At 34.8% G+C, this 15,048-nt stretch overlaps 1 protein-coding gene across 1 annotated transcript in view; it reads right to left on the bottom strand.

Moving 5' to 3' along the window:
- Positions 1–9,929: 9,929 nt before the first annotated feature.
- DPE2 (disproportionating enzyme 2) overlaps positions 9,930–15,048 on the bottom strand; it is a 42,127-nt gene continuing 37,008 nt past the window's right edge. Inside the window, exons 16-22 of the mRNA XM_089807427.1 lie at positions 13,246–13,365; positions 12,808–12,905; positions 12,431–12,590; positions 12,210–12,308; positions 11,878–12,075; positions 11,619–11,712; positions 9,930–10,868 (exon numbers count right to left, since the gene is read on the bottom strand). Of these exons, the coding sequence (XP_089663553.1) occupies positions 10,612–10,868; positions 11,619–11,712; positions 11,878–12,075; positions 12,210–12,308; positions 12,431–12,590; positions 12,808–12,905; positions 13,246–13,365 (1,026 nt within the window). The 3' untranslated portion in view covers positions 9,930–10,611. The remainder of the gene's footprint in view (positions 10,869–11,618; positions 11,713–11,877; positions 12,076–12,209; positions 12,309–12,430; positions 12,591–12,807; positions 12,906–13,245; positions 13,366–15,048) is intronic.

The following is a 15,048-nucleotide window of genomic DNA, read 5'->3' as shown; positions in this document are numbered from 1 at the left end:
AAAATAAGAAAAACTTAACTATTTTGCGAATTAAGAAAGAAGTATAAGCTATTGACAAAGCTTCTAGCTATATATTTCCACAACTGCTCTCAATCAAAGCTTCAGCTCTGATTGCTTCTTAAATCACTATGCTCTATTATTGAACACACAATAATAACATGAATAAAAAAAATAGACACAAGTTACAGTCAAAGCTTCTAATTTTCTCTATCACAATTGCTTCCAGTCAAAGCTTCGAATCCAATTGTTTCTTTTATTTACTTTTCTCCCAACTTTGTACTACACAATCAAATTTATGCTTGCACAAATGTGGCATAGCTTTCTTGCATACAACAAAAGATGATTTTTACAATGAGGGGGCACTCCTTTATATAAGCACAGGAGTTGAAAAAAAGGTGGAGGAAAAAGTGGGAGCAACTCAGCCAACTTTGACTTAGTCTAACTAAAAGAGAAAATATAGGATTACATGCAACTGCACATACAACTCGCATAACATCTTTTACATACACATGTAACTCGCATTACATGTAATTACACATCTTCATATAATACATCCTCTTCAAAACATAAAAGAGGAAGAAGAAAGAAGAAAAACAAAAGAGAATTGAAGCAATCTTAGGGATTGTCCTGAAAGACCTTACACTTGGCGATGCATTCTTGGATGATCACATGATTGGGAGTTCCTATATTTTGTGCTACTGCATTCACCTTGATAACCATGGTGTCATGTCTTTTGATAACCTCTGACTTTGATGAATTGTCTACTATCATGTGGAAACTTAATGTGATTGAGTTTTTCTTGCTCAAGTTGTCGTGAATTGTAGATCAACAAAAATTGGAGTCTTTGACACTTTGAAAACTTGCTCGATGGTGTTCAAATGTAAACTCGGAACAAATTTCTATCAACACCTTTAACTCTCTCTTTTTTAAAGTAAAGTGTTTGGCGCATGAGAATGCGTGCAAACGTAGATTGCCAATTTGTACAAAGTGATTTGGGCTTTCAAGATGTCATTGCACGAAAAATGAATTGCATGTAAATGCAACATGCAACAAGGGATGAAGGATGAGATTGAAAACGAAGGCAAATTGTAGATGAATTTCTACATGTAAGTGCAAATGGAAGATGAGGTGGAATGCATGGAAAGATGCAGAAACATGTAATTGCTCATGAAATTGCAAATGCATATGGAGGAATAGAAATAAAAAATGAGATTACATGCATATGCGGATGGTGAATGAGATGGAAAATATGTAATCACATTTGTCAAATGAGATGTGAAGTGTTGTGACATGGAAATTGAAAGTGAAATGTGATGATGCTTTCGCATGAAGTGAAGCAAAAACAAATTCTTAAGAAAGAACTTGTGACTTCTCCAAAGTGGAGAAAACCAACAAGTAAGCACAAAGCACAAAATAAACACATGCCTTTGGCAAAAGATTTAAACATGTCAACAAGGAAGCCTCTTCAACATGCAAGTTCGAATTTGGAGTTTGGAAACAATTTTAAAGTGTGAAAATGAGAATTTTCATCATTTTTAAATTAAAAATGCACTTTTCATGGCATATATATGGACAAATGTGCAATTTTAAGCTAAAATATGCATGGAAATAGCGAGATAAGCACAAATTGATGAGCAAGTTTGAAAATGTCCACTTACTTGGAGGTTAAAGAGCCAAAATAGCAAGTTTTATAGACTCGAAGACCAATTTTTTCTCAAATCCAAATTTTTAAACAACTTTTTAACTTTTTCCATTCTTGCATTTAACAAAAATTAATGAGCAATGAAGGGTCGAATTTGATATGAAAGTGTCAAATACATGGTCCCCAAAGACAATATCATGCACTTTAAACTCAAAAACAATCCCACTTGATCAAAGCCATGGGTTGGAAATGCATTTTTTTGAAGTTTTTGAACAAACACATGACTTTTTAATGCAAAAATCTGGGCGTTTTTGAAAAAACGTGGCCAAAAAATGCATGTTTTTAAGTCATTTTTTATTCGTGAATGCAAAAATGACTTCCCCAAATGCATATACATGTATCAAAATGCAAAAAAATGGCTTCAAAATGCATAAAAGTGGATTACAACCCCGATTTTTTGGATATTTTAAGCAAAAACGTGATTCATAAAAGGCATGAAATAAATTCATTTTCGGCTTCAAAATGCAAAAATGTGAGCTAAGATGTATTGCAAATGATTGAATATGCCAAAACTCCTTTTTCCCTTGCAAAAATGTCATTTAAATCACTCAAAATGATTTATTTAAAGATTTTTCCAAAAACATGCCCTTGGAAGGTTAGACAAATTATTTTTTAGCAACATAAATCCATTTTCAATATTGGAAAATCCATGGCCAAGCAAAATCGACCCTATTGGAGAAAATCTCATACAAAACCATCAAGTAAATCTCAAGTTATGATCAAAATCAGATTATTGGAGGGCAAGAGTATGTTCTTCAAAAATGAACTTTTGGAGGGTCAATGCATGTATTAAAACATGTTTTTTGATTTAAAAAAATGAATTTTTTTGAGTCACTTACATATTTTAAAATGTGCATTTCATCAAAATTGCACTTTTTGGGTGCCATTACATGTTTTAAAATATGCTCATAAACAAAACAGACCTTTTGGGGGAGGAAGCATATTTTAAAATGCATCTCACTTTCAAGATGTACAAGCATAAAAACTTCACTTTTGATGCAGTAGCATCAAAAAGGTCCACTTATGATAACCTTTTGATGTAATGACATCTAAAAGGTCCACCACAGTAAACTTTATATGCAATGACATGTAAAATGTTCACTTTTGATGAATTTTACATATTATTGCATATAAAATGTCCACTTATAAAGATTTTAAGTTATTTGATTCACTTAAAATTATAAAAATGTTATAAAATGGGTCATAAACAATATTTATTTGTCATATTTAGAAATATAACATATAAACATCATTTAAAAGTAACATTTAATTTTTTGAATCAAAAATTAAACTGAATTTATATATTATATAGTTACTTTAAGTGAAAAATTTAAAGTCAAAGTAACTTAAAAACATAACAAAAAGTAAATAAAAGTTATATTTTTCAAAAAAGTGAAAGTCAAATTGAAAATATAACATCATATTTTTAATTCGTGTTGTTGCATTCAAAAGGTCCACTTTTGAAGCACTAAAATGGGCATAACTCTTGACTAACAACTCTGATTGACCTCTAGGTTAGATCGAATCGAAGGAAAAAAAATGAAAGGCATGACATGAGTAAAACCAAAGGACTAAAAACAAACACAAACTCAAAAACAAAGAACGGACGATGAAGGCTTCAAAAACCAAGCAAAGGCTCGATGGAGAGCAAAACGAAAAAGACTTGACGAAAGCCTTTAGTAAAAAGATTCATTATATCAATTGGTACTGATTGATTGATCAATACTAACCAATTAAATAACAAACTAAACTCAGAGAAATGTGAAACTAAGCTTGAAAAAGTTTTGTGATGTTACCAACATTTTGTAGTGACAAAATGCATACCACCACTATGAAGGATATAAATCTTGCACATTAAACAAAATGATCAAATGCAATTGCAAATAATCATACAACTAAACTGATAAATACATTATACCATGTAATTAACCATTCATTTAATTACATCCAAATAATCTATTTATATCACTAATTGCATCATAAAACATCTCAAAAAAAGAATGAAGCAAACATATGTAGCATCAAATCATAGTATCCAAAATCCAATAAGTCCATCATATAATCATAAACAAAGTATATGTCCAAACACAAAATAACCAGATATCATCATAAAGCATCATGTCACTTCAATAAGCATCATCATACATATATGATTAAACTAAACAACATAGTATCTAACATCTATGATACTAGCAATCAAAATATAGTATTTGACCATCAGGTCATCTCGAATGTCATCCAACATGAGTATCAAGATATCTATTGAATCCAAAATATAACAAAGTACAAAATGCAAACACGGGAGGCAATACACTCCATAAAATCGACTGTCAAATCTTCTACCGCAACCTCTTCCACTATTCTTGTTATTGAACTTTTTGCTCAACTTCTCAACTCTTAGGAAAAATTGGTACACTTCCTCAATATTGATCATTCAAACTAGACTCAGCTCCTCCTAAATGCTTGGCCTCAACCCATTAAGATAACGGTAAACTTTTTCTTTATCAGCTTCCACATGGTTCTAATGAGAACTAGGTAGAATTCTTCAAGATACTCTTGAACAAATTTTCCCGCTTGCTTCAACCATTGCATTATCTTAAGTAGATCAAGCTCATAATCCACATGAATGAACTGTCACTTCATTTTAGCTATCATTCTATCTCATCTGGTAATTGTGTGTAATGCCTTACCCGAAGATCTTTGGAACAAGGATGAAATACAAGCCAAGAATTTTTCTTTTACAAGTATGGATGCACATGATATACAATATACGAGGAATTTTGTTTTTACAAGTATGGATGCACATGATATACAATATACGAGGATCACAACGGAAGACTAACCAAACATCCCGACACCAATAGATCTCCAAACACCACTACTGACCAAAATGACTGACTACAGAAGGCGCACAACTGAATTCAAATCGAAACATTATGAATTCAAAATGTAACACCAACAAATTGAAGAGCACCTAAGAGGGTAGCCAAAACACTTGCCAAAACGTTTGGGTCAAACTGAAAAGTGCCCATTGTCTGCTCGAACAAGTTTTTGCAAATACCAAGCGATACTTTAAATTAGCATTGGGTGATACTTTCCAGTATCGTACGACCTTCCCAAAAAGCGGTGCGACACTTTCAGCGTTTGGGTGACACTTCTCAAGAGGGCGTGCGATACTTTACTAGTATCATACAGGGGGTGTGATACTTTCTAATATCACACAACATTTCTCTAAGAGACGTGCAATACAATCAGGGATTGCATGACAAAACTCTCTTGGGCATACGACACCTTATTGCATCGCCCCATGCTAACACATGGTCGCCCAAGAAACCAAGAAAAACTCTCAAGGAAGAATTACGAGATAAAACAAGAACTTGAAAGCTCCACACTAGAGAGTACCAGATCCACAATTCAAGGCGTAAATACTCGAACACAATACGGAAAGACAAAAATTACATCTAAACATTTAATCAAGCAAAAAAGGGAAAGTACAGAAGGCAATAACTGAAATAACATCGCAATGAATGGTACAACCAAACTAAGTACGTGATTCCTCCCAACTATAATCACATCATAAGACCATTGTGGGCCCTAGCCATCCCCCATGCGTAACATCTCAGACTAATGATCAAATCATCGGTACTATCATATAAGGACATCACTACTCAAACATGCTACAACATAAGCATAAGGATATCTAACATGCTAAAAGTAAAGCATATGATAATCATATAAATACTGATAACATCATCCATCATATGTTAATCATCATCATAAGTAAATGCGTCAATAACTAACATCATCTAAACATGATAAACAAGCATTCTAATGAAAGCATAAATCACAAGAAAGCATACTCTGAAACCCAAAGTACCAAGTGAAAACATCCAACAACGATCACACTGGGATAGTAAACTGTCTCTATACACTGGTTCCCAACAGTGGTATAGGTAGCTATGCCTCCCAACCACATGGAACCCGTAGGCCCACTCCCGCCATGCTAATGGAGATAATGATCCAACCACAAACACACATAAAGCACAATGTCCATGGCTAACACTCATGCCAGACAGTATGATGATTGAAACCAAGAACATAGACAATGCATAAGCTACAGGTCAGACACTCAATGGGCTACTAAGTAGAGGTTGACATCATGGAGATTCATTTGGTATTGACAAGCCCAAGCCGGTACTGGTAGCTTTCCACTTCCCAACGAAAGGAGCACATCCTGAATCCTTTTTATTATCTTTAAGTTTTATTACCACCCAATATTTAAATTGAGTTATCACTTGTTTACAAAGCTTCTACATGCCAACCCTCAGGAAATAGACATCAGATTGCAAAGATAGAAACCTCCTTCATATGCTATCCTACCCTACCCATGCTCATCTAACGATGAGCGCCCGTAGGCATGCAAATTCCCAACTCAACCCCAATGATCATAACTTCTGGAAGTACCACGGAAGATCAAGCCTCGCAAGTCACCAGACAAATGTAGGCGCACATGCTCGTGTGTGGCGCACCACCATCACAAAGATCATAACACAAGGGCTGGATGAGAACATAAAGCAAGAAGTCACTCAACCGAAATCAGACTCGGGAGGACAGATGTGACATGCATCCCAATGCAACATAAAAGTGCAATAGTGGTTTGATTTACATCCAAATGGGTCATCCAAATCCACGACCAATATCATGCCAGGAAAACTCAAGAAAACAAGGCGATACACAAAACGAAGTAAAAATTCCAAAAATTAGAAAACTTCAAAATTAAAACCCATTTGGTCTTTGGGTACAAAAATCTTGAAAATCCAATAATATTTGGGTTCAAACATCATATGCAAAAATGGCTAGCATAACGGTGTGAAACCCCAAACCCCCATCCCAAAAAAAGGAAAAATGTTTAGACCCGACCAACTGGGCAGAACCAACAAATAGAAACGGAGGGGAACACTAGTTCTCAGGTTCTAAACAAACAGCTTCCAAAAACAAAACATGAAATAGAACTAAAAGAAGAAAATGGTAAGGCCCAACCTGACAGCAAAAGGTACAAAAACCGAAAACAACTCAATAAAATATATTGCTCGTTGAATATGCTGAAAATCACAGCAAAGCAAGATCTACTCGAGCCAGATCCAACAAGAGTGATCTCACAAAAATCTCACGCTCATAGCTCTCAAAACGAGCACAAAAGCAATCCTTCAGAAAGAGGATTGCAGAAAAGCTCTCCAATTTCTAAATTGTAAAATTGAAAAGTGAGAAAACAAGTCCTTTTTTCAATACTTATTTACTTTTCGAGTGAATAGTTGATTAGGGCAAATAGCCAATTAGACTAGCTAGAGTTCAAATTGACCCAAACGAAAAAATGTTATTCCTCGTAAGAAAATTTACCTAAAGCAAAGCTGCCAAAAATTAAATTCAATTAGATTTAAAGCCAAAAAATCCAAAATCACAAAAAATCCCTTAACTTTCACGACAATGCGAACCTTTTAAATGCACAAACACGCTCACTAGTCTAATCACATAATGCAGATGAGGTTAGATTTAATAATCACCGATAGGTTTAACATAAACAATTGAATAAGGATACGTCGACCATATAGAGACAACATTGGTAAAATATGAATAGCTGAATCACTAACTCCATATGTCACTGTCAAGGATATAATTTATGCACACTAAAACACACGATCAAGTGCACTTGCATTATAATATCATAGCCGAAGCAATAATGCATTAAATAACTAATTAATTCATTTACATCACTCACATTCGCATAAAGCATATAGATACAAGAATGAAATAAATAACCATAGCACAAAATCCAACACATGACATAATCAAAAAACATGTTCAAATAGAAGATAATAACATATCACCATAGATCTACTATCATCTCAAAATAGCATCAACATGCAAATATGATAAACTGAACAACACAATAGTATAACATCTATAATACTGAATCGAAGTATAACATTCGACCCTTAGGTCGTCTCAAGGTACATATAATAAGAGTATCAAGTATCTCTCGAATCAAAATAGACAAGGTACAGACTGCAAACATGAGAGGCACTACATTGTGTCCTTCCCTCTTCTATTTTGCTCCAATTCGATCTCCTTCCACCAGATCTTCGCATGACCTTTCAGTTTGGCCTTTGCAAACTTGACCCTAACCAAATCTTCAATATCTTCATATTCAAAGTATTCCTCCAATTCACTGATCCAATTGATAAATTTCTCTGGGTTAAAATTTTCTGAAAATGTGAGAACATCAAACTTAGGTCTTTTCCAATCTTGTAAATAGCCTTGAAAAGTCTCTCTTCCTCTGGGTTCAAAACTTCATCTACTACCATTTCATCATCATTCTTTAATTCTTCTCTTTCATCATCTCCTACAACAAGATTCATTCATATGCACACATGTTCTTGCAATGCTTGTATTTGCCTCTGAACGGCTCCAAAACCCTCAAGTGTAACACCTATGAGTCTCCCACCACGCTCTCTTCATGGAGGCACCTTCGTGCTTTCGTTGAATCCCTAGTGCAAATTACCTCACAATCGGCGATCTGTCTACACACAACTCAAACTACAATCCCAATGCAACTGCCTCACAGGCAGCAATCTGTTTACACACTTCAGAACTTTTGCTCTAATAACACTTGATGAAGAGTGCTCCCCTTAATATCACAACACATAAAAGAAACAAAGAAATAACAACAATTTGCAAGAACAAAATATGTGCTTATAATCGCCGCAAATATGGAATTATAGAATTTTGAAATACAATATGCAAACCCACATGGGTGCCTTCCTTACAATAATTTGCAACACAGAACTATGAACTATCACCCAAAGTTGTCCTAGAAAATGTGCGGACATTTCTTAAATAGGTATTTTTACACCACTCGAGAAGTTTCTAGACATAAAACCCTAACCCTTGAGACCGACTAACTCTAAAATTACATAGAGTCGATCTAATACACCTTTGACACTTATTTTGAAAATTTTGGTCAGCCCAACTTTGGAAGACCATAACTTTTGAACCGTTGCTCTAATTGGACTATTATAACCATTTTTATGAATTCTCAGTTTCCAATCTACAAAGTCCAACTCGCGCAAGCCCAGTAGACCCCATTTTAGAGCTCATTCGGGGCCTCTAAGGTCCTCAACAAGGAGCCTGAAGTTTTTATAGTAAAATTGCACGCTAAAAATCCGCAATAACTCCATGGATACTCATGATAGGCTGATATATCCAAGATGAACATCCACCTCTGAAATTAGGACATTGCAAGCTCGTATGACTGACTTACTAAGTAGCAAGCCTTTAGAAACAACTTTGCACTGAGACAACCCTTATTCAAGAAACAAAAAAGAAATATTTTTTATGTGATGCAAGATTGCTCTTACACCTAGGGTGCTCCTACATCAGTCTTTTGGCCCTGAAAGGCATTTTTTTCATGCTAGCAAATATTTTGTGATGAACTCTTGAACAAAAACATTTTAACTTCTGCCACTAAAACAAAGATTATTCTAATGCAGAGATTGTGCAATGCAAGAATTCCAATTTGCTGAATTTGATTTTTCAATGCATGCTTGATTTCTTTCTCTACCTCAAATTGAATTCAAATTGCCCTCCTCTCTCCCACTCTTTTCATCTTGTCTGGGTCTGCAATTCATTCATTTATGCTCTAGCTCTCTACTATCCTGATGATGGATCCTGAAGTGTTGCACAAAATGTTGATACTAATGAAAGCTTACACAGTTGAATCCAGAAATTGCATGTATTTAAACCACTCTAGCTTTAGGCATGGTTTAAAAGTTTGATGCAACCTGCCTCTTTTTTATCTGATAATCACAAATCATTTCAAAAAAAAATCTTTGTTTAAGCATATAAAGCAACCAATTACAAATGGTTAATTGTTATTGAAATTAAAAAGAACCTACCTTTTTTCCACTTAAGAACAGTCTGAAATTGAATGTGTCACGAGAAATTTATGCACAGAAATTTATATTCTGTTTAAAGCTTTACTAATAAAACTTCCTTTTAAATCACTTTTGACCATCTCAAATTTAATATTCCTGTTCCTGACGGTTAAAGTAAAAAAGCCCTGTTTGTGCATGAAAATTCAATACTCGTAAAACAATTAACCATGTATCTGTTCCTATCATTCTAGTAGAATAAAACAGCCACCAGGCACAAGCAACCATATTCAGGAGTCCTGCAAGATACGTTAATATAACATATTTATCAAGCCTTACAATTGCACTTAGCTTAAATTTTGGTGTCCAGTATATGCTCGTTAAACAGTCAAGCATATATCTCTTCCTAGCATTTTGGTAGAAAAAAACTGCTCAGGCACAGATAACTGCATACCCGAGTTGAACACCATAGGGTAAATAACATATTTATTAAGCATTGTGATTTGATGTGTAGTGCACTACACATGAATTTATTTGTTGTCCAGTTCACAATGAACTCAGCCACTGTAATTGAAATTGATGATCCAGGATCGCCATGGCATGATCTCAACAAACTTATTTTCTATCAGAATACGTACCATTTTTTGTGAACATAGCTTTAATAATGGTAGGTACCATCAACTCTCCCCAAGTGAAAGGAACTGAAAATTTTGAAAAGGTGAAGATCAGCAGAACCATTTTGAAGATTTGAACTGTTGGTTATTGAAGAAAAAGCATGTCCAAGACCACCTACTGGAACTGCTTTTCTCTGTCAGCATTGCCACATGTGGTAACCTCTCATGTACATGTACTTCTGAATGCATATGTGTTCATAATGAGCTTACATTGCAAATAACCATGCTCAAGTAATGTTTATGTTATTGAGACGATAAGCTGATTCAGATTGACAGGTTGACAATATAAATGCCTTCATGATTTTATTCAAAAAATGATTCCCTCCTTGTCATAAACTTGGTGGGTTTTTTGACCAGCCGTAAAATTCAAGCATGCATGACCATTTGCATGTGTATTTTCCATTGAATCGGCCACCCCTTTTGAGTTAACAATTTCATCTAGGTTACTTTGGAAATCGCATATTTTTTCTGTTGGGTATGATCTTCCACCACTCTTGATGAGGTCTTTAATAATTTTTTGAAAATTTTCATCTGCCTGGAGTGTCTCCAAATTGACATGGACACCTACAAAGAATTAGACCACAAGTAAGCTTCCTTAAGGACATCGACAAATTCTAGCTCCTCAAACAAAAAGCTTAGCTATTAATTCAACAAATTCAAGGGAAAAAGCTTCTTCCCTCATCATCTAAGCTTATCAATAAAAGTCAGATACCAAGGCACAAACAATGTTATCAAATCTGAAACATGTATGTCATTAGCAAAGAGAATGCATAGGACATATCTTCTCAATATAATGAAATACAGATAAACCAGTTCTGCAAAGATGCCTGCAGCTGAATGTAATCTTTAATCTTCCTTTGGCATGGACAGTACAACGGCCAACCAATCTTCTGGATATAACCGATTCTTGCAGTATGAAAATGTCTAATAATATGAACATAATTCTATGTAGGACATATATCTACTAGCCTATAAGAGTTGTAAACTTGTAATTTGTATCCAGAAGTTGATTCAAATGCTGGCTAATGTTGCCAAGGCTAAGGAAAAGGGTCACTTTCATGCACGGTCTAGACTTGTCCAACTACCAAATCCCACTTTCCCTAGATTTCCTGACTAGCATCTTCCCATTTCCATCTTCTCAGAATAGTTGTTAAATAATAACAGTCAATCTTCTGTAACTGGGTATTCCTATATTGGACTCAACTAAACATTACTTTTTCCTCTAAAAGATACATCCTCACCAGGCAGGGTAGGGCAGGACAGATAATACAAAGGTAAAAAAGAAACCTCACGAATATTGAACATTATACTTACGAAATCGCCAGTAATGTTTAGGATTTGTTGGGTCATTAATTGTCTCCTCTGCTGTAGGTCGTTTGGTGTATTCTTCCTTCAATGCTAGAATATCCTGAAAAAGAAGATTATTTACAGTACACTTACATGGAAGTATTGAATGTCAGGAGAAAGCTACAGATGCAATCCAACCCCATCTAACAACAAGGAGAGAAATAATTCATAAATGAAACAATTAATTTGTTCTTATGCCATAAATATGAAAAAGTTTTAGTTTTACCTGTAGTGGAAAAATTGCCCATATAGAGGGAGCTTCAACATGCTGCTGGATTATTGCAAGTGCTACTTTAGGATTACACTTAGCAGGTGGTGCTTCACTATATCCTAGCACGTTCCTAAAGAACCGAATGCGTCTTCCTTCATCTTCTTCCCACCAAGCACGTAATGTAGAACAATCATGACATGATGGCGCACACACCTAATGCATTATATTGCAGAATATCAACATTTTTGTAAGAAAAACACACCCCCATTTCAAATTTTCTCAACAAGCATGATTGACAATTCAGCATCCTTAAGTGTGGTTTGATATTCATATAGCCAATTTCTTACTGTCATATAAGGATAGTTTGCAGGGATACCAAACTCCAGATCAGGTTCACTAGGCATTCGTTGAATGCGTAAGCCAATCAACCCCAATTCTTGCATAACCTGGACAAGAAGCATAATAAATGGATTGATTCTAGACTTAAAAAGCAGGATAAATACGTCAAAGATAGTACTACTATTCTCTAAAGGCGCAAAACACAATATGCTAAATCATGATGACCTACAGGATGTACACAAGCTGGAATCAACCCAAGATCTTCTCCACATGCCAGCATGTCAGATGAATTTAATAGAGCAGGAAGGGTTTTCAATGCATTTTGTCGCCAAAGCTTCTCTTGCCGATGAAAATAGTAGTCATAATACAATCTTTTCAAAACATTTTTACTGAAACAGGAAGGAAGGATTTTCAGTCCCTAACTTAGACAAAATTCAAGTGATGAGTAAATTTCAAATTGTATCTAATAATAAATATTATTCCAAATCAAGAAATATGTCAATTTATCTGCTTGGGAAGAAAATGCCATGGAGAAACATAATAGGGAGCTGCGGCATCATTAAAGTAACTTCAATTTTAGATTGAAAGCCACAAGCTACAAAATACCTGTGATCATCTAATTCCATGAAACTGGTGGTTTCCTCAAGATTGAATCGAGGGTAGAATTTCCTTGGATCTTCTAGATCTGTAATCAGTACTATCTCCTGAATTTTTGAAACATACAGAAATGTGAACATTAATGGAGGGTTGTACAAAAAATGGCTTACATACACATACATATAGCATGTAGTATGCAAACAGAAAATGACTTTGTGCATGTAAACATGACAACAAACTAATGAGTAGAAGTGCCAATCTAGAAAGACAAATAATGTCGATAAAATGGAGTGACAGTGACAAGATGCTAAAATTTGAAAATAATTGGACCTAAAATCAATAATCGTTTGAACTTTCCAATTGTACATTCTTATTTATCTTTTCTGTACTCTATCGCCATTTATTTCGCATGTGTTATGCAATAAGGGATGTTATAAAATAACTTACATATAGTAGGTGAAACAGGCCTTTCCTTATTTGTTCAACTTTCTCCAACCCTTCTGTTGTCCCTTCGTTTGCCTTCAATTCAGCGAGGATCTTCTTTTCTGTATTATACTGTTCCTTAAACTGCAACAAAACAAATCTTAACAAATTTGTGTAGGTCTTCCTAATAAGTTACAACACAAACAATGGTTATAAGAACTATAATAGAAACCAACAACATAACATTCTCCCAAAGGGCTCCTCCAATTTGATCATACAAATGATAAAAGATAAACCAGCTGAAAACCAACACAGAAGCACCAGTTAGCACACTTTTGTAAACAATTACACTAGAAAGCTTGATATTGAAAAATGAAATCCGCTTACAAGGGATTCAATTGTCTAATTCAGCACTTTAAGGTTTCTTGATATTGTGTTGGAGGAAACTATGAATACAAAGCATGTCCTTTGTTTGAGGACACATTTCTTATACCATTTAACAACTACACACAACGAGTCTCTATGATTTTGAATCCCATGAGATATCCAGGTACAATACTCTAATTAATAGAGCCTAGATATGTTATATGCAGAAGAAAAGATAAAAAAGACTATATAAATGAAAAATAGCATTCACCATGTGACGCACAGGAAATGTAGCAGAGCTTTGAGAGAAACCTGTATCAATCAAGATTTTCTGTACATGGTGCACAACTTAAGAGATGTATGGCAGTCTGTCTTACTAGATGCCCTTTTTATAAGCTTAATACTAATCTAAATATGTATGCATAATTCAATTGTACATACTACAAAGGGCAGAAAACCTTTTCAGAAGATAATACAGTGGCATTCCCAGAGGTGACTGTTTTCCTTCCATCAATTGATGCTGAGTAATGTAAAAACATAATAGTGTACCCAATGTTGTATGGTGCCACTACAGATTTTTTCCCAAATGCCCAAATGCCACTCAAACAGTCGATTGCAAGTTATTAAAGACCTCTGGATGAACTTGTGTGTTACTGTCGATCATTAAGGATGTTTTTGCATTCCCACATTCCGTGGAAGATGGCTGGCTGTCACCATGATTTCAAATTCAACCAAATTCTATTCTAGACCATGTGAATGGGATTTGCAGCATCATTGTTGGTGTATTTCTGGCTGCTGCTAGGATCACAAGAATGTATGATATTTATGAGTGCCTTTCAGATATTATGAGTTGTTGAATTTAGATTTCACTACCATGTGGTTAAAATGTCTTCTTATGAGAAGAAACTTGAGCACCCAGAGATAAAACACTATGCTTGCAATCTATGTTTCACCTGAGTTTCCAGGATGGTAATATTATTGCAGATTTTGGGGATGGCCAGGGATAGCAAGTGGTATATATGTACCACAAGGTATGGGAAACATGATGGCAATGCCAACAAGACAGAACATGTGTTCGAGTGGTTTCCCATAGAAAACAAATTAGAAACAATACTCTGCAAACATTTTTTTCTAAACCCTGTTTTTAAAATTTCCAGAAAAAATTGAAACCATATCTACTGATTTCTCCAAACGTCAAGCAGAATTATAGAAATTTAAGATGACCGTGATCTCACCTTACAACATGGGCGACACCACCAAAAGTTTACTTTGACAAGGATGCAACAAAACTAGATCATGAGTTGTAAAGAAACCTGCTATTAGAAAAGAAATGACAAGGATGAAATTGTGCAAGATTTGGCTATGGAGATAGCCACTGTAGTTCTAGAGGCCTATGGGAAGAAACAAGATACTTGAAAGATCGTTATAACAAAAATTAATTGTTTAATTGTTTAATCTCAT

This window comes from Cupressus sempervirens, chromosome 10, assembly GCF_028749045.1.
Source record: "Cupressus sempervirens isolate cs-2001-9-10 chromosome 10, ASM2874904v1, whole genome shotgun sequence".
Taxonomy (NCBI): Eukaryota; Viridiplantae; Streptophyta; class Pinopsida; order Cupressales; family Cupressaceae; genus Cupressus; species Cupressus sempervirens.
This window is presented reverse-complemented; position numbering and strand designations above follow the sequence as displayed.